We start from the raw sequence: 20,730 nt of genomic DNA, 5'->3' as shown, positions 1-20,730 counted from the left end.
AAATAGAACAATAATTTTATATCAGCAAAATATCACAGGCTAAACTTTATATTCTAGATTTATGGCACGAATCATTACCATGTGCCTTTATCTTAAAATCATATGCATTCTTTTGCATGTAGCTGCGACATGCACTTGCTAATACTTGTCGACTTGGATAATTCAATCAAAAATATGTGCTCTAAGATCAGCTTGATAAATTAGCCACTAATAATCCAAATATATATATATATTAAAATCTCTAGTATTTAGTAGATTTATTTGTATCGAATATATATTTTTATCTCAGGGTGCAAGATTCGGCACCTGACGGAATAGGTAGAGCCATTCATCTAGTGAATTAGAACTATGATAAATTATCGCAAATTGTATTGCAAAAAATTAAATATTGTATGCATACGTTTGATAGCCTAGATTTCGTACTTCTTTGATTAAATAGAAATTTCTAAAATATTGATCTATATATTTTTCTTTCAATTAAATACCTTTAATACTAATTTTTACTTGCGCAAGTATTACTCTTATTAATTTCTCAATTTATAATAACCCTTTCGGCGAGCTAGCTTTGATCATCAGATTAATTCGAAGCACTAGGGCGCCCATCACTAAATTCAAATTTAATCACTCACGTGTCGAAAATCTTCTTGTAAGCCGCCGATGTCGATCCAACTCCATGTGGTCCGGGAATATGGTAGCCGGAATCGTCTCCTCCAAGGGGTTATAAATTTAATTAAAATGAAAAATGACTTCTGCTTCACAATAGCATCACGAAGTCTTTTAAGAAATTTAATAATTTACTTTAACTTTAATTTTTACAAAATTATTAATAAGGTACTTCGCTCTAAAATATTTGGGGTCCTCTTATGGTGGCATCTGGCTGGCGAGTGCTGGTTCTTCCTTCTCAAGTTTTACAGATCCTCTTTCCGACTTTCAAATTAGCATAAAATTTAAATATCCCAATCCTCCGCCATTAAATTCAAATAGATCTTACAAAAAATGCCAAAATATTGCTTAGATTATATGATTAATAATTTCTTTGCATTCGAGCCATATTGATAACATAGATTACACAATTTTTACACAAAATCTAGTACATTTATATAAATATATATAAATATTTTTGAATTGGCCTACAGTTGCCGCCTATTAACTGCCGTTTTACTATTGGTGCATGCAAATTTTATTAGGTATTCATGCGCCTGGTAACTCTTATTTCCTGAATACATTAAATTATTTTTATTTGGTTTTTTATTTATGCTCTTTGCATGCTAGTTAATATTCTATATATTAATATTAATTCCATGCTACCTAATAATTAGCCACGTGGACGGGTGTTTTTTCACATTGCACACCATCCGAATGCAATAAAGCTCTGCCAAGGGGTTTTGGTCAGATTCTACGTTCTTCGGTTTGATCGATCTCTAGGTCACCGATCCGTGAATACATCTATATAACCTCAATCTTCAAATATTTTATAAATAATCTATTTATGAGTAGTAAACTTCCTTCAAATCCTTTTTAAGTTCTTGTACCATTTAGCCAGAACAAGCTGATGCTATCTAATCTTGTTTATTATCTGCTTGGCGATATTAGCCAATTACTTTATTTTTAGACCTATTACTATTTCTGTTAGGGCTTTTCATCTACCCAGATTTAAATATGTTACACGCGCCCCTGGGTTTGAATTCAAAATATTTGAGAATCACAATGTTTTTAATGAAAACCCACCCTTCAATACATGATATACACTATACTTTATTTATAAATTATACTCTCATACTTCTATCACAGTTCGCAGACATATTTGCTGCATCTCCTTTATACCTTTATCAAATACAATAACAAATTCTCCTCCTCAACACACATAAAATATCATAAATATAAACTTCTAAACGCACTCCTCCTGACAACACTTAAAACATAGTAATTTTTAAATTCGCCGCTTGCAGGGCCGCCAACTTAACTACACACATTTCATAATTCTCATAAATGATTCCTTTTAGACAATAATTTCGATTCATAAACTTCTGGGCTTATATCTTATAGTATTTCTTAGGTCTTAATATAAATAATTTTCTATACATCAGGTACAATACTTTCTTTTGCTAATGGCTCTTTGGTTTTGGTAACTGGTATTCACTTTAAGTCTTTTCAGGTAACAAACGTGGCATAATTAAAAGTAATAAATATAAAAACATATAAATAAATATATCGACATTAATAAATATAATAAATAACAATAATAAATAACTCTTTGGGTACAGTACTTCTTTTTATAAACATATGTTCAACAGACATTACATTCATTTGATTTGGGTGGCTTTGGTCAGCTGGTCGCTGTTCTACATTCATAGTGCTACATGTTACATCAGAATTTGCTATCGACTTTCATAACTAACCTAACTGCTCAATTTTTCTCTTAAAAAGGTAATTAACAAATTTTAATTTTATTATCCCCGCTTGTGTCCTTTTTTATCTGATGTATATAATTTAATTACATATTTAAAATTGTTCTTTTCCTTATTGCAGGCTTCTAACGGCTGGAAGGAATAAAACATTGGATTGTTGCCACGAGGTCCTATACCAATATTAAATTTATTAAGGAAGGTTAGTAATCGGTTTGATAATAATGTTTTCCTTGATTTTCTTATCATATTTATTTCAAATTCTGTGATATGGTATGTAGAAATTTCGTGGCTTACTTGCATCTTCTTGCATTCTGTTTGTAGATGTTGTAGGCCTGGTGAGGTTATCTGCTGTTGATTTGTGAGGCTGTCCTAATTGATAATTTATCTTCATGAATTTAAAGCCCTGGTATCTGGTGTATTCCTTTAAATAATTCCTTGTTCCTTTAATAATAATTTCTTTTAATTGATCCAAAGTCTTCCATTTATTTTCTTTCAATACTACCCACTTAAATTCATTATTAGGCTTCATCATCATAATAAACAATTCAATAATACAACACTTCCAATCAACACTAATAAACTCTTTCAACAATAACACGGTCTTAATTATAGCATCACTTTTCAATATTATCACAGCCATGGTAATCCACACAATACAATAAATCAAAACACTAATCAGTTCTTTAATAATATAATCTTTCCACATATAATAGTCAGGTACTTCCATTTTATTAATATAATTCCTTGTTTCTTTCACTCTTATTAAGCACTTTCCATTCTTCATTAGTCCATCTTCCATTTCCTTGTTGCCCATGCATGAATCCGTAGTAGTCCTTTTAGTAGCTCCGTTTTTATCCCATTTCTCTAGCCCATTCTTCCGGTCACATCGTTGATTGGCTCTCTTAAAACGTATGTGCCGCGGATGCATGCCGTCGGTGGTCTGTTCTCCAACCTGGTCCCGGTCCGGTATCCTCCCTCGGGCGTTTGAACCGTGCGTGCGGCTTCCATCGGCGCGCGCGGTTCCTCCTTCGTCGCTTCTTCCGCCTCCGGGCCTTGCGATGCATGCTCCTCTCCCGAATGCCGTCCTCTCCGTCCTGATGTCGGCCGTCCGGTGTCCTCGGGCGCTTCCGTCTCCGGGCCTTGCGGTGGTCGCTCCTCTTATCCGGTAGTCCGTCCTCCCTGGTGTCATCCTCTTGGTACTCTATCCTGGGTTCATTGGGGTGCCTTGGTGGGGTCGAATGATGCGCGGGTGCGGTGGCGGTCTCTTGATGCGCGAGTGTGACTTTCAAAGCGGTTAGTATGGTGGCGGTCTCTTGATGTGCGGGCTGCTCTACCTGCGGTGATGGATTGTCGGCGGGGAACAGGATGCTCAGTAGGGATTGATGCTTACAGCTGGTTTTTGGTGGTGGTTTATCTGGTATTGGCTTCGGTTCTTCTAATACTATTTTCGGTAAATCATTTCTAAAGGTGGTGTATGATGTTGAAATTTCTTGATTTCGTTGTTTGTTTCATTGGAGCTTGTAGGTGTTATATCGGGGGTATCATATAGTCCTGGTTTATTAGCTGTAGTTTTCTGTATATCTGGTGGCGGGTTGTTGGGTGTTGGGTTCTGTGTTTTTTGGTGATTTGATCTGGACGCATGCTCTAATGTGTAGTTTGTACTTATTTGATGAGGTGGCGGTTTGTAATTTCTATTATAATTATTCTGAGTGTAATCATTATTTGTGTTAAATCGATCATGGCCATAATAATAATTTCTTTCATAGGTTTGCTGTGGATAATGGTTTGTTTGACGATTCTGAAAACTTCTATTATTCCAGCTGTTATTTTGATTATGATTATAGCGGCGTTTAAATTGAGGGGTAGATCGTGAGCAATCATATGGTACTGATTCATAATTTTGGCTGTTATACTGATTAAATTTTGAGTTATGTTGATTTTGTGCGTATCTCTGGTCTGAACGGTGGTTTGATATTGCCATCACAGACTGTATGCCATATAAATGATTTATCAGCTGCTTGCAATCAGTAATGGGTTGTGTGGCGAGTGCCATTCTAACTTGATACGGTAGCTTCTTTAAAATAATACTTGCTAATGCCGATTCATTAATGGGCTCGCTCAATTGAGAATTTTTAAACTGTAGGGCAGTGACGAAAGTGGTACATGCACCGTCTAAGTTAGGGTTGAAATCGCATGATATAATGTCCGCTAGCACGTCCAACTGTTTACTTCTGCTCCAATACTGTTCCAGGAAGACAGCTACAAACTCATCCAATGATGTAAATTCATGGGCTCTACTCCGAAAGAACATCAGGGGTTCGCCAATCAATAAACTAGTCAAACGAAGACGCCAAAAATTCCAAGAGGTGGGTGTTAATGATTGAATTAGTTTTATCTGATCTATAAATTCTTTAGGTTGGAGATAGCGGTCTGTATTGTCAAAACGGCCTAATTCATTGAAACTGTGTAGTGAATCAAACGTTGCTATGGGAATAGGCTCTATATTCTCGTGCGGAAATTGATGTATTTGACCTTCAAGTTGTACTATGTTTGATTTGTATCAGAATTTGGGTGAGCTATTTCATGAATTTGCGAAGTGTTTTGTGCTGGTAGGTTATCTATTCTTTCGTTTAACTCACAAGTGACAGTATCTATTTTTGCTGTTAAATCGGTTGTAATTAGTTCTTGATTTTCAGCGGTAGATGCTGATATTGTGTCCGCAGTTTCCTTACCCGTTCTTACCGATGTATCCTTCAATGATTCCCGCATTTCCTTCATTTCCGCCTTCAAGTCCTTCATTACCATGGTCATTGTTTTTTCTAAACTATTAGAAAATGACTTGATCATCCCCTCTACTATAACCCTTCTTATTGCTTCTTGGGAGACATTTAACGGTTTATTACTGTTCACAGGATTCTTGGCGGTGATTGAAGAGATCTGGGCGTTGGACTCCATCGCGCCCCCTCAGCGTCGATCTCCGCTACTATCGCCGTCTGCAGTGTGTCTGCTACCTTACTTTGCGTGGACGAAAAGAGACTCATATTTTAAAAATGGATTAAGTGTCAAGTGTTTGTTAAAAAAGTGAAAGTTTTGGCCAACAAGGCATTAATAAGGACACAAATGAGGATAGGCCTATGGACATTACAAGCCAGGTAACCTATTTATTACTTAAGCTCTTATAATATAATAATACTATTCATTGATTTCTGACTAGCAGTTTAGGCCCATAAAATATAATCTCTCTCTATAAACAGGTAATTTTTACAGTACTAATAATATAAAATTTTCTTTAAAACATATAATTTCTCTTTATTTAAAGCTATTGATTCCCCAAAAAGTAATACAAATTTCCCTTCGCCAGTTTTCCTCACAACTCGTATAAGTTATCTATAATTTTCAATATGGTTATTGACTTAATTTCAAATAATTATTCAATGAGCTTGGCTCTCATCATCAGTCCCACGTTGGTACGACATGTCTTTGTGTCACGTTATTCTTTATATTTAAATAACGATTAGCCTCCTGCTTGGCATCAGTCGGTAAAGCATGAGATTTAATATAATTAGGTCGTGGTTTTCTAATAGTATTCAGTCTTAAAAAATCTTGATAGGCCTAGATATGGGCTTCTCCAATAACTCTTGTAATTCAATAAATAATAAATATATATATAAATGATACTTATACTATAGAGTTGAGGAATAAAAAATAAATTGCACACCATGAAAGTTTCATACATATATTACATAAATAATGCAAAGATCAATCGAGGCAAAAAATATATATAGAGCGATAAAAAATATAATATAAAAATAGAACAATAATTTTATATCAGCAAAATATCACAGGCTAAACTTTATATTCTAGATTTATGGCACGAATCATTACCATGTGCCTTTATCTTAAAATCATATGCATTCTTTTGCATGTAGCTGCGACATGCACTTGCTAATACTTGTCGACTTGGATAATTCAATCAAAAATATGTGCTCTAAGATCAGCTTGATAAATTAGCCACTAATAATCCAAATATATATATATTAAAATCTCTAGTATTTAGTAGATTTATTTGTATCGAATATATATTTTTATCTCAGGGTGCAAGATTCGGCACCTGACGGAATAGGTAGAGCCATTCATCTAGTGAATTAGAACTATGATAAATTATCGCAAATTGTATTGCAAAAAATTAAATATTATATGCATATGTTTAATAGCCTAGATTTCGTACTTCTTTGATTAAATAGAAATTTCTAAAATATTGATCTATATATTTTTCTTTCAATTAAATACCTTTAATACTAATTTTTACTTGCGCAAGTATTACTCTTATTAATTTCTCAATTTATAATAACCCTTTCGGCGAGCTAGCTTTGATCATCAGATTATTTCGAAGCACTAGGGCGCCCATCACTAAATTCAAATTTAATCACTCACGTGTCGAAAATCTTCTTGTAAGCCGCCGATGTCGATCCAACTCCATGTGGTCCGGGAATATGGTAGCCGGAATCGTCTCCTCCAAGGGGTTATAAATTTAATTAAAATGAAAAATGACTTCTGCTTCACAATAGCATCACGAAGTCTTTTAAGAAATTTAATAATTTACTTTAACTTTAATTTTTACAAAATTATTAATAAGGTACTTCGCTCTAAAATATTTGGGGTCCTCTTATGGTGGCATCTGGCTGGCGAGTGCTGGTTCTTCCTTCTCAAGTTTTACAGATCCTCTTTCCGACTTTCAAATTAGCATAAAATTTAAATATCCCAATCCTCCGCCATTAAATTCAAATAGATCTTACAAAAAATGCCAAAATATTGCTTAGATTATATGATTAATAATTTCTTTGCATTCGAGCCATATTGATAACATAGATTACACAAATTTTTACACAAAATCTAGTACATTATATAAATATATGAGTGTGTGTTGCTCCATAATCGCCCATGCATTTTATTCCAAACGATTGAAAACAAAATGACTATTTTGTGTGTAACCATCCAGTAGTGCGGCCTTATTTTAAAGATTTATTACATGCGCTTTGTAATAAGCATGTGAAAAGCAAAGACATTGCTTTGTTTCGAATAATTTTGATGTTTTCGGTGTTTAGAATTAATTGATTTTTAGCGAATTATTTATTTTGCAGTTGGAAAATTATCTATATAAATAGAATCCATTAAAATTAATAATTGGAATAATATGAATAATAGCATCTGCTATTCAAAACCAATAAGCAAGAAGCACCTGGATGCAAAATGCCGCATCGCGCCTCCTCAGGTGTGCATCCAGCTAATTTGTCATGAGATGCATTAACTATTTGGCGGTACGGAGTTCGCCGGGCCAGCTAGTAGCAAATAAAATCAGAACACTAAATACAGTTACTACTGATGAGTAAATAAGCAGCTGAATTCAATTTTTACATGGATCATTAATGTATCCAACTAATTAGAATTAATACATTAATTATAACAACATTCAATTGGAATGGAACAAAATGGAAATAATGAAATTGGGGTGTCTTAATTTTTCTTAGAAAGCAATACTTCAATTATTACCTATGGTAGTAGGTAGGGCAAGGAAAGTAATAACGGCGGCTATTCTATTGAAGTCATAATATTCTAACACTGGATAATTTTTTGTCTTGATGTTTCACACATAGGTTTTTGCTCGTGCATGTGTTAAGAGATGAGATGATCAAACAAACTAGGAAAGTTGTTGAGTCCGTTGATAAGATATCGCTTATAAGTTGAAATTCATGAGACTGAGACCCCCGTTGGAAGGGTGATCACTTGTCTGACTCCTCTAAAATAATATAATTATTTATGAGTTCAAAAATCGCTTCCAGGTTGTTTGAAACCCACCTAAAGCTGAAAGCATATTTTATTATTCGTCTCATTACCGTCCCACAAGCCTGGAGATCATAAGGACATTATACTCAGCAAAAAACACATCTACGAGTAGGCCTACTTCAAATTCGCCGGATCCATGATTACCTCCTTTTCTAAAAGATCTGATAAGTGAAATAAAAAAAGTTATAATAGCGTAGTGTTGGTGAGTTGCTTCTATTAACAATAACGAATTTAATGAGAATGATAATATAATTTTAATTCAAAGATGGCCGTTAGGTTTTCAAAATACCGTGGATTCATTGTAATGCCAGAAAATAGATTTAAACATTTTCAAAGAAATTACAAAAGTTTTAAAAAGTGAGCTACAAATCTATTTGTTGACTGCTAATAGTGATAGTGAGCTAAACTCATTCGAGTCATGTGAACAATGTTATCAGCGACCAAATTCTTATCGTTTGAGTGTAACCGCACCTTGTACGTTTACCTAAATAAATTGCTCTTCCTGTATAATATATTGTCTCAACATAAAACGCACTACTGATATAATTCAAGCATGCCTAATAATTATCTTATAAAACTTGCACCAACCAATCCAGTTATGAGGAAAACGTTATTTCTTTGAAAGCTAAATAAGTTGATAAGTCGAATGAAATTAAAGAACATTTTAAATGGAAGTATAGTCTTAGGAAGTTAGTAAATGAAAAACCTCATTTTAATGTAAATGTTAGAGTTGTTTAAAATACGGAATTTACATTACTTTTTGTGTTGTGAAGGTAATGTAGTGGAAGATATTGAAAAAACGACTTGTAACTGTCATAATTACTGAATTATTAAAATACGGTACATAGTAAGCTGAGGGCTTACTGAGATTGATAATCGTGTAACAACAGAGACTAGTATCTCGAAATACTTTAATAAATCATTAGTTGCGAGAATTTTAAGACGTTTTTATTGAATAATTTACAGTAATTTTCTATAAGTAATACTTCAGATTCATGTTTACTCAGTCTATGGTTTCGTGATTCTAATGATGAATTAATGGAGAAGACTTTTCAAACCCCAAATTATAACTACAACTTTTGTACTATCTCAACAAATTTATAGCACTTGGATTGTGAATATAGATTATTGGCATTACTACATGTTATGTAAAATTACAACCCAGACATTTACTCATAAGTAAATCTGTAAAATGGAAGGTTTCCGAGAAATTGCAGTTCTTTCGGAACGGTCAGTGGTAAGTTCATTTCATTCGGACTACAATATAAGAGGATAATTAAGTCCCCATTAAGTCTCCCTCAAGCCTCAATAGGGTCGTAAATAATTTTTCACGTTCCTATAATTTGAATTATATTGATATTCATATTTTTATTCACATTGTTTTTAATAATGAAGTCTACAAATTATTGATGATTACAATATTCAATTGAAATTTTCCTAGTTGGTCTGTCGACTAGGCCTACCTATGCAGCGATCAACACACTGCTCCCACTCCCAGTCCAAATACGATGGAAACTCATGAAAGAACACGTGAGCAAACAAATGACGTCACAATACAGTGAGATTCACTTGAAACTGTCAGCATTCCTTGAAAACAACAGAAATATTTTCTATTCAACCAATGCTGGCAGTTTGAAGTGAATCCTACTATAGCAGCCTATTATTGTGCACAGCCACCTCTGTACTTTACAGAGAATACGTCATGAATGCTGTACCCCCACCCCCCCCCCAGAATTCACCTCATCACTCATCAGATCAATACAATCAGCCAGAACTGGATCATTTTCTAGGAATCTATTCTCACTGTTAACATCTCTCTGTAAGCCTGTACTTATGAACTGCTCTATCCGAGTCCGATTTATGCACTGTATTAGCGGTTCGCGGGTGTATGCACAGTCCAAGTAGGTAGTAACAGAGACAAATAATCAAGTTATCTTTGAACAGTATCTTTATTCTGTGGTATTAACCGCTAATCTAGGAATACATGGAGCTTTGATCACAAACGTCCCATTCATTATGTGTTATATATTATTATTCACTACAGTCCCATTCATTTATGCGTTACCGGTACCTACATTCCGAGTTTAACCACTAACTGATCCTGTTAAATTCAAACTACGACTGTGCATAAAAGGGTCTGGATAATCTTCCGTAACTTAGTTTAATGTCTTCAAAACGATTTTAAATTCAACTAACAAAAAATGTCATAAAATTGGTCAGTCAAATGTATTAAGGACTCCCTTTATGTTTTGCAACTAATTGAGGCTGCACGAACGTGAAAGGACAGATGCTGCTGGGCCTCTATTGATACGCGTATACCTTTTTCACCTAACCGTTATTTTGTTGCAGTGTTTTATAGCGCATTTGAAAACTTAAATCAGAGAACGTGTCCAATATATTGAAATATACTAGGTAGTGATACTGGAATTCAAGTGAGATAATAATATTAGAATTGAAGAGACTGTTGAGATTCTGTTGGCAGTGCCAGAAACAAATTCATCCACAGTTTTGTATTTTTTGTATCGTGCAATTAACTTTGTTGAATTTCTTCTCCACAGTGTTACGAAAGAAATTCAACTAAGTGTTAACATTTTTCGTAATCACAACCATAATTGGGGAAATTTACAATTCAATGAATTAATAGGCTATGATCTGATTGGCTAAAATATAATTCAATCCGTAAGGAATATTCCTGTAGTGTGCATTTATAAATTATTAATAATGGGTCTAAGTTCAGTATAGTTCACACATATGATTTCTGACAATTACCATTTTATTGGAAAGCTTTTTGATACTGGCAAACATGTTTAATACTTGATGGAACCGCCCCATTTAAATCGGAGTGATGGACATGGTGCATCTGGGATTCTATGGACAAGGCAAGGCCGAGGAAGGGGGAAGACGAGGCAGTGCTAATACATAATGCAGAACCCAATACCGTAGAACGTCATCTCTAATTTTACTGGACTTAGCTGCGGTCGATTTACAACGTTCACGTCATCATTTGCCTGGCACGCTAGTCTAAATCCGACTCCTATTGATAGAAATTCCACTACGGCGGTGCAAGTTGACATTTACCAAGTAATTTGGTGTTTGGTGGTGAAGTGCTCAATTTTATTAATTCACGAGGAGAATCCACATTTTCTACAACATGAAGGAAGGGAAAGAGTGACATGCAATTGGTGTAATAACGTAAATAGTTAACATCAGGGAGGATACGTGTAGTGGGGGAAGCGCTGGAAAACTATCAAGCCTCATTGTAAAGCCACCGCCTATAACAATCATAAAATGGTATTTTCAGTAGAGAATGCTAAGTATACTAAGTAATCAGATCTAAGATTGAATTATTAAATAAAATTACTAGTATCATCTTTATACTTTTCATAAAAACATAATATCAGCTTTCATAAAACATTTTTTTATATATTTTTGTAAACATATATGTCAAACATGGTTTTTCATAAAGCTTATGCCATTTTCAAGTATCAAAATTTAAAAAAAAAATGGCATAAGTGCTCGAAACTAGTTATGTTTATATAAAAAATAAATAGAATACTAGTAATTATCTTTAATAAATCAACATTCAAGTAGCCCTATTGAAATACTTTGTCAGATCGAAGATATTTGATCGTTCATAGTCATCGAATATTTTTAATAGTCTAAAAACTGGCCTAATAGAAACAAACGAATAATACATGACTGTGTTATGGGCCTTAAGAAGGATGCAACACTTGAATTATAAAGGAGAATCTCCATAGAATGAGATTGAAGAAAAACAGCGTAAATGAATAACTAGTGAAGAATGGAGTATAACTCTGAGGTCCGGTTTCACCGGACATTTCGGTCGAGATATATGAGCACGGTCATAGAGTGAAGTGTGAACATACCGGTCAAGTTTAATTGTAATAATCATTTGTCTCTGGCATGGTCAATTCAGGTACGCTTTACAACCAGTGCACTGCAGCATATTATTTCTATGGCGAATGGTCACTATTGATAATAACAGTGCACACTTATTTTCAATTCCATTTAAAATATCTTTACCGGGCTTGGTGAAACCAAGCATTACATATGTACTAGTTGATTTAATTTTAATTACAATCTTGCAAAAATTTGCTAATCAGCAATATTTTCATATCCTAAACTATAGCTCTGATCGAAACAGATAAATGTGTATTTTGTAAATATAGTTATATTTTAAATTCTATCTTCATTTTGATTTATTTAATTCCAACATCATAGTTGAGACTACTTAAGCTACCTTCAAGTATTTTTTTTTCATTTTAATTATAATTGTATTGTTGTACAAGTTTGATAAGGATCAACACTATAATATTAGATAATAAATAATGGAAAAATGTATTATATTTTATGCTAAAAGAGTAGACTACACCTATTGGAAAGATTTTTCACCAAATTATTGTATTTTTCACCAAATTATTGTAATTATTATTGAATTGTAGAGCATTATCAACGCCAATAAAAGTACCCTAATGAATTATTACACACGAGTTGATTCCGTTATCTCAAATAGAGATTTATTACTTCAGTGATAATTCAATTAGATCACAATATGCGCCATAGAAGCAACAAAAATATCTACCGAACGGTTTTTCTATCAGTAAAAGTTTCTCATCGCAAATAATTTTGTTTAGATGATGTGCTTACTTCTCACTGAAGAATAGAAAAAATCTTTTTTTCATCACATGACAATAATTGACAATAATATGAAGATGAGCTCATTTTTGAAAACTACCTGAGGGAAAATCAAATTTATAATCTCTCTTTTTTTCTTCAGGGCTACTTTTAATATAAATAAAATACGAATCTCAGTATTCTTTTAAATTATTTTATAACATGTTTCGGACATTTATGCCATTTTCAAAAATGTTGTGCGAAAAAGAAAGTTGTAAAACAAAAATAAACAGAAATTTATAATGTGAGTAGGAAGAGTCTTATTTTGAAATATAAGATATCCTACATTTATATTTATAAATATTTACGTTATATTTGAATTTATAAATATAAATCTGTAATTTGTATTTTAGACTTTTGTAGTATTGAATTTCAAAATTTTCTACATTAGATTGAGTGGTTTATGTTGTGCTTTGCTTTACTCTTCAATTAGATAAATCAACATTTGGGAACAGGAAATTTGAAGCTCACTCTCAATGGTTAGTTTGGTTCTCCATGTTCCCCAATGCTTGTGAAGTACTTTATTTGCATAAAAGTATGGACAGCTAAAATACCATTTTGCCTTGCAATCATAAGTTTAGTCAGTTTTCGAATTCAGTAGTAAAGTTTTATTCTAGTCAATATTATGCAAACTCGATTTAATGTAAGCCTACATAGAGTAGCCTAAGCGCAGGGCGAGATCTTTAATGTGCTTCTGAAGTCAAGTTGATTATTTTAATACAGCTAATTTAGTGATAACTGGTGAGGAATAATAAGCCTTATTGATTGGGAACCCTAATCTTTTCAAGCTCATTATACGATAAAATAATTCATATCACCGTATTGTGCAGTAAAGAATATTATTTATTGGACAAGTTGATTTTTAAAACATTTGGAAAAGATTACTGATGTTTTTACAAATTTACGTAGTTGAATTAGTAGAAACTTACATTGATATTATTAATAGTGTACTAAGAAAATGGTTGTTTCATATATGAGACCGAATTTAGAAGATGTAATAAAATACGGAACGAAATGCAGGGAGAACGGCCAAGTCGCCAAGTGAGGTTATGTCATAGCTCCAGCTTGCGACAAAATCAATAAAGACACTGGCTAGGCTAATGGATTGAAACAGGGCTATCACATACCGACAAAAGCTAATTCATACACATTATTTAATCAAGCTTATTCTACCGCTTCAACTAAATCTAACTGTAAAAACTAATTACGATACCGTAACTAAACATAAACGAAAAAAATGTTTTGGTTAGCTTGCAGACGACACAGACAAAGCGGGTGAAATTTGAATCACAGATACAAACTCTGTTATTAAAATGTAATGGAAATATTTTCATAGCTTTTATGTATTCTCATACATAAAGTATGAGGCCATTGTAAGCTTCAAACTTGGAATTGATGAGTTGAACTATCAACAAATAATGAGAACAAGGTCTAGTTATAAAACAGTAAGTTCTACTTAATAGGTTAGAAAAACTAATAGAATAAAGCAATCGTTGGACAAAGTTGATTTACTAGTTTCACTTGCTTAATTTTAAAAGTCACCGGCTTGATGAATCAACTTCTACACTGTATTTTTAAATAAAGTGCCTCAACAATTTTGCAATTCAAATTAACTTAACACTGGTATTGTATATGTTATAAGAAATTAAAAATATGCATTTACCTGATATGGAAGAAGCATTTCTCGGTTCTCATCCATGTTGGTGATCTCGAACGTAGGCGGCTGCGGAAATATGCCTTTTCCCGGATAAGAAGTACTGCGTCTAAACTTGGGAGAAATGACCAAGCCGGAATGCTGATGATTAAAAGTCGGACTAGGTTTGCGATTGGCCATCGGCTGCAAAGGATTGAGGTTAGGCACCGACCGTCCGCGGCTCCAGGGAGACATGCCAGTCACATTGGACTGACTCTGCGGACCGGGAGACCAGGTATTCTGCTGCGGCTGGGACCAAGAAGTGTAGCCCTTGTTTGGCATGTACATGTTTTGCGCCTGCTGCTGAATGTGCCGGGACATATTATGCGGAAAATTGTGAGAAGCAGTAATTGCCCTTCTTTGCTGGGGCGGCTGTACCTGGGTCTGCGGCAGTCCTGCCATTTGAGGACCCATATTTGTGTTATAAAGAGTGTTGGGATTAGTAGGTGGGAAGTTTTGAAAAGTAAGAGTTCCATTGACGGTGGGTACATTCAAACTGTGCAGCAGAGCATCCTCCATTGGACCGGTTGACCACAGACTTGCGGAAGAAGAATTACTAGAATTTATCACATGACTAGGCTCAGAAACATTATATCCAGACGGTAACTGTAGAGATGTGGTGACAACCGGGCCTCCTAACTGGCCCTGATCATTTGGCTTATCAGACTGTACGCCGCCTAGATTGACTGGCGAGCTATCCTCCTCTTTGGCTTTAAGGATCTGGTCCCCATTCAGATCGGAATTTGGCGCGGATAGCTGACTTTTGACGGTGGATTTTTCAATTAAGAGATCATCTTGCATTGCTGTGTGTTGCAGGGACTGAACCGACTCTGGCACAGATGTAGGCGTGGTAAAAAACAACGATGAATTACTGGTCGTGCTTACGGGAAATTCCACTGATGACACTGAACTTACGCTAGAATTAACACTAAATTTGTAATCCCCCATTAGAGGTTGTTACAGCGAATAATTTCTTACTATTTATGGGGGATAACTTGAACAATCACACGCACACGTACACCATCCGTCGTCTACACCAGTTCACTTTCAATGAGCAGAACTCGGCGAGCGTTGAATCGTCTGCTAGCGTTTGCTTCTTCAATTCACCACCAGCAGCAGCACTGTACGATGCCAGCTGTTGTTACATATGTTGCCATTGGGCAGACGAATTTTGTCTCCTGCTACTTCATTGGCCAGTTGTGCTTGTGCGCTTGTTTACTCACAAAAATTCAAATGGATTATCGACTATTTGTTTGAGGTTATGTTATTATAAACAGTGAACAAATCAAAACTTGAACAGTCACGACGTATTTCTGTATATTTTTTCATCAATCATTATATTATTGTGAATTGTCCAATCACAATAAATTGAGTTATTAGCCACAATTATCGTGCTAAGGTTATATACTACCCTCGTCTGATAAAAGGTAGGCTATGTTTGTAGCTCACAGGTATATGAATAAGAACATAATAATTCTAAGTAACTTAATACTGAAATTTTATTTTTGCTTAGTATAGTCTCATTTGTATTGATTGTTTTTATAACCTATGGTATATTTTTATAATTTGTTTACTTTGTGAGATTAGTTAGTTATGCCTACTACTGTAGGTTACACGTGGTAGCTATTTATGTTAATCTCTTTACAAACGTTCTGTCGATAATTAATAACGAGGAATGTTATTTGAAAAATTAAGCAATGTTTGAACAAATATAATTATTTAAAGGCAACTTTGAGTTTAATTTTGTTTTTATTGAGTTAAGTTTTAGTTTTTCATAGTCAGATCTATTATTTATTTTTACATTTTTTTATCTCTTCATAGCTGATCATATTTCTATTATAGACCAAATTCATATATCTGAATGGAGTAAGCCCATTTGTTTTTGATACATTTTCTAATAGGCATAGATAGCCTACCAACAAAGGAACAAAGCCAACAATATTATGTTAACATGAGTTATTGAGACTTGTGTCTTCAGAGAGATAATTGGAGATACACGTGGAATTTATTTCATCAGAATATTTATAAATCTAATCAACAAAATTTATTTTATTGCAGAAGCCTTGAAAAGGATAAGAGAAAGAAGAAAGGCCTATAACAGTCAATTAGAATCTTTTCATCTTTAACATCATTAAATCAACAATGGTAATACAATTTTAATATTTGTCATAATGATTTACAATACAAATAATAGTACTTAATGTTTGAATAATAAACAAATCTATTAAGGGTACAGTGAGTATTATAAAACTGTTTTACTCAATGGACAGATTTTTGACAGAGCAAATTTGTTAGAGACCGACATTTGATATAAATTGGGAAGCACAACTTCCCATTTGGAAAGCCCAGCTTCCTGGTAGAATTGTAAACTTGGAAAGAATAATTCCTTTAAGAGTGTTCTCCCATGTGCATTTTTTTTTAATGAGTGAACACTACCTTAGGAAGGTCGGTACTATTTTTCTGTTAAATTTTGATTTTTAAATGTTTGACTAACATATTTGTGTTGAAAATTTTGTAATTATGAAATAACAGAAAACCCATGAAATACCGTTCTTGCAAAGTGAGGCAAAAACTAAACTTGTTTTTCACAACCAATAAGTCATTAGATTTGTAACCTTGTGAGAGTCAGTTTATTCACTAAATTTATCCTCAAAATTTTGATATCCCAGTTCAATGCAATTTCTGTGCTCTCGAATCAATCCAAAGTACGCTACAGAGAAAGTTATTTTAAGAATAAAAAACCTGAAAAATCGTTGATAAAAACAAGTAAATAGCGGTTGGGAGGGGGTGGATTAGTTTGAATAAAAATTTCCTATTTTCCCCCCATGAATGCCAAACCCCCCTCCCACCACGGGGAACCGTTCTTTAGCCGCTCCTGTTCATAGCATTGGCCAACATCTGTGTAACATACTTGGAGAGTATTATTGGTGATCACGTGGTGATCGTGGAGCATTAGCATAGAGGAAGAAACTATAATAATAAATCTTTATCATTATTTTTGGAAAAACTTATCCATCTTGTGTGGTATTAGCTAAGCCTACTAGCTTTGTTCGTAATGAATCACACAGTATCAGCCTCAATCCTATCATTGTTGTATGGGAAGGTGTTATAAGCGCATGTGTTTCTATCCAGAGATTCACTTGAAAAAGTCAACATTTGTTGAATGGGATACATAAATGTTATTTATAAGGAAAGTTGATAATTTGAAGTGATTTCCACTATTGTATGAAGCTCTATTGTCAACTATTTATATACAACACATTCTATGGTTAGAAAAGCAGTATTCTAAGCGCCAGCCCTGGCACATTTGGTGCGAATGTGGCTTTGTTTTTTATACAACTAATTAGCAAGACTGGTTCAACGTGTTCATCTAAAAATAAGTATTTTAAAAGGAATATTTTTAATATGTAACCAATTGCGCAATGCTTTTAAAAAAGGGTACTTTGCTGTTTTGCTTCACTGCTGTTTGCTGGACAGGGGATGCTTATTTTTATATTGTCTATGAGACATTTCAAATTAAAATAGTCTTTGAGAAACAAATAATAATTGTACTTAGCTGAACCTTCATTAATATTGACTACAATTTCATCAACACAGGTTCCAAACGGCGAGGATTTGGTTGCAGAGAGTTGGTATGATTCTTCATCAGAAGATTCTGACCAGGAACCAGATGCTGATGAGCAGTTGCTTGCATTGAAGCGACAGAAACTCATGCTCCAAATTGAACTGATGGAGAGGGAAAAGCACCTCATGAGCCTCAAGATCTTTCAGATGGAATTAGCTTTAAACCGCCCTCCTTCCAAGTATACGAGCAACTTATTCGGTGAAACAGTGAACTCAGGCGTGGACCAAACGAAACCAAACGTGGACGAAACAAAACCAAACGTGGACGGAGACACATTGCCAAACTAACTCACTACCTACTAGTCTTTTCTTTTGTTTTTCAATCAATCGATCTTTTTATTATTTTCATGAGCATTTAGCAAGAATACATAACAATATCGCAATACACGTAAGGTATGTCCACACATGCCGAGACGAAACTCGAACAGCGCAGCGAAAATTCATTTTCATGAATAGTAATAATTGATAGGAACTGATAAATAATTTTTAATTCAAATAGAATAACTTCTAAAAAATCAATGAATGGATAAAATCTAATGTTAAAATATTGTTGACCATAAACTGAGAACTATCATAATTCATCCAATTTAATTATTCCTATAAAAATTATAAACATCTTTTTATCTTTTACTGATAATTAATTTGATTAACTAATCATAAATTGACTGTAATAGATTCCATACTCTTATTTATTTTAATGAATTCTCCAGTACCGTATATTTAAAGTCACGAAGAGGATACACTATTGAAATTAAAACATTTAGCCTTTTTAGCGAATAATCTAGGTGAATAATATTAATTTTTCGTGATTAATTTATACCTTTACCTAAAATACTTTGTTACCAGATATTTATAATTAATATTAGCCTGTTCTATTTAAATTCTTCATTTTTGGTTTCAATTCATTTAGTAGGCTACCTAACGATTCGAAGTGGATAATCACTCATATATAATATATATATTAATTCACAATACGTATGTTTAGAGAGTCCAAATCAAATAATATTCTAATCATGTTGAAAAAAATAATTGGAACATAATATACGTCTCGAAAAGCTGTTCTCAGATATCACAATGACACTTACAAAAACTGCTTGTTTGAAGTGGAAATTACTAAAATAAATTTACAGAACAGATGTTCCATTAATGAAATTGGAAAATATCTACCAGTTGACTGCATTTCATTGTTTAAATTCTCTGTGCGGTTCGCTGCACGGCGCGATGCGCAGCGGATTTCACGGTTTGCTGCGCTGTTCGAGGTTCGGTAAGGCATGTGTGGACATACCTTCTATGTTAACATTATTCAATAAACTGACTGACGAGATATTTTTATATCATAAAGATGTGCGTATTTAAAAACAAAAATTTATTGATTCCTTATTATTTTATGAATATTCACTTGATTAGATAATTTTTTAGTAGTCTACCTACTCGAGCAAAAATCTTTGGTTCAGTAGGAAATTGAAAAGAAAATGGAGAAAAATCTAAATTGAATCACAAATCGGATAGTGAATGGCCAGTTTTAGCGCTGGAGATGTCCAACTATAAAGGTGCGTACAGATAGATATACGCGCCGCGAACATGATCAATTCACTTTTAATCAGCTGACTATATCTGTATTTTTACAGAAACGGTAAGATACAGATATAAAAAGCTTGGCATCAGCTGATTGAAAGTGAATTGCTCATGTTCGCGGCGCGTAAATCTGTACGCACCTTAAGAATGTCATAGACGCACTAAAATTACTCAGCGCGTCTTCAGAACGCATAAATTCTTATGAGGCGCGTCTATTAAGCTCGTATACTTTTCTTCATAAGAAAGTATGTATCCTATAGAAGAGCTGAAAAATATAGCGCATCTTTGGCGCTAGTAATTGGGTCTTATTGAGTTTTCCTTCATATTCCAACTGTCAGTATTGGTGAAATGGGAAGCGTTGGTGTTATTGGAATCTTACGGTAGGTATCAGAAGTGTGCTGGATAGTAACTTTTCAGGTGTGATGTCTTATTCCTTAAATAAGGATTGACAGTTAAATCTTTCCATTGTATGAATGAAACAGCTCAGTTTACTGATCTCATCTCATCAGATCAAACTAATTATTTATAATTTAAGTTGTTTTACTGTATTTGGTTTTTATTTTAAAGTATTTTTACAAAACACATATGACTCTTTTCCATTGAAGATGTATGATGTTGAGTTTTTTACTACTGTTTAAGTGAGTTCTGCAAGTTTCAGGACGGTATTAATTTTTCAAGGACGAACTTATCCATTTATTGTTTAGTTGTCAATAACAGAAGCCAATCAGTACTATTCTAGTTTATATTAATACCGTAGTATTCTAGTCTTCATTTAATCTGCCACCAAAGGAAACTTGACCAAGTTTGTGAAACCACGTTCATAAATGCGGCCCCTTACTTCATTTTACAATTCAGAAACGTAGAACGTTGATTCCTGTCATTTGATAGGTC

The 20,730-nt window shown here is 33.9% G+C and overlaps 1 protein-coding gene and 1 long non-coding RNA gene across 3 annotated transcripts in view; one reads left to right on the top strand and one right to left on the bottom strand.

Annotated features, from left to right (window-relative positions):
• The window catches only part of LOC111053472 (cytoplasmic polyadenylation element-binding protein 2), a 483,681-nt gene extending 467,970 nt beyond the window's left edge, over window positions 1-15,711 (bottom strand). For both annotated transcript variants that reach the window (XM_039425785.1, XM_039425786.1), the window contains exon 1: window positions 14,611-15,711. In XM_039425785.1, the coding sequence (XP_039281719.1) occupies window positions 14,611-15,588 (978 nt within the window). In that variant the 5' untranslated portion in view covers window positions 15,589-15,711. The remainder of the gene's footprint in view (window positions 1-14,610) is intronic.
• A 39-nt stretch (window positions 15,712-15,750) lies between these two features.
• LOC111061817 lies at window positions 15,751-19,842 on the top strand. The gene is made up of 3 exons (XR_005571054.1): window positions 15,751-16,067; window positions 16,699-16,785; window positions 18,238-19,842. It is a non-coding gene; the product is annotated as an uncharacterized LOC111061817 (long non-coding RNA).
• The last annotated feature ends 888 nt before the right edge of the window (window positions 19,843-20,730 follow it).

This window comes from Nilaparvata lugens, chromosome 4 (genome assembly GCF_014356525.2).
Source record: "Nilaparvata lugens isolate BPH chromosome 4, ASM1435652v1, whole genome shotgun sequence".
Classification (NCBI taxonomy): Eukaryota; Metazoa; Arthropoda; class Insecta; order Hemiptera; family Delphacidae; genus Nilaparvata; species Nilaparvata lugens.
This window is presented reverse-complemented; position numbering and strand designations above follow the sequence as displayed.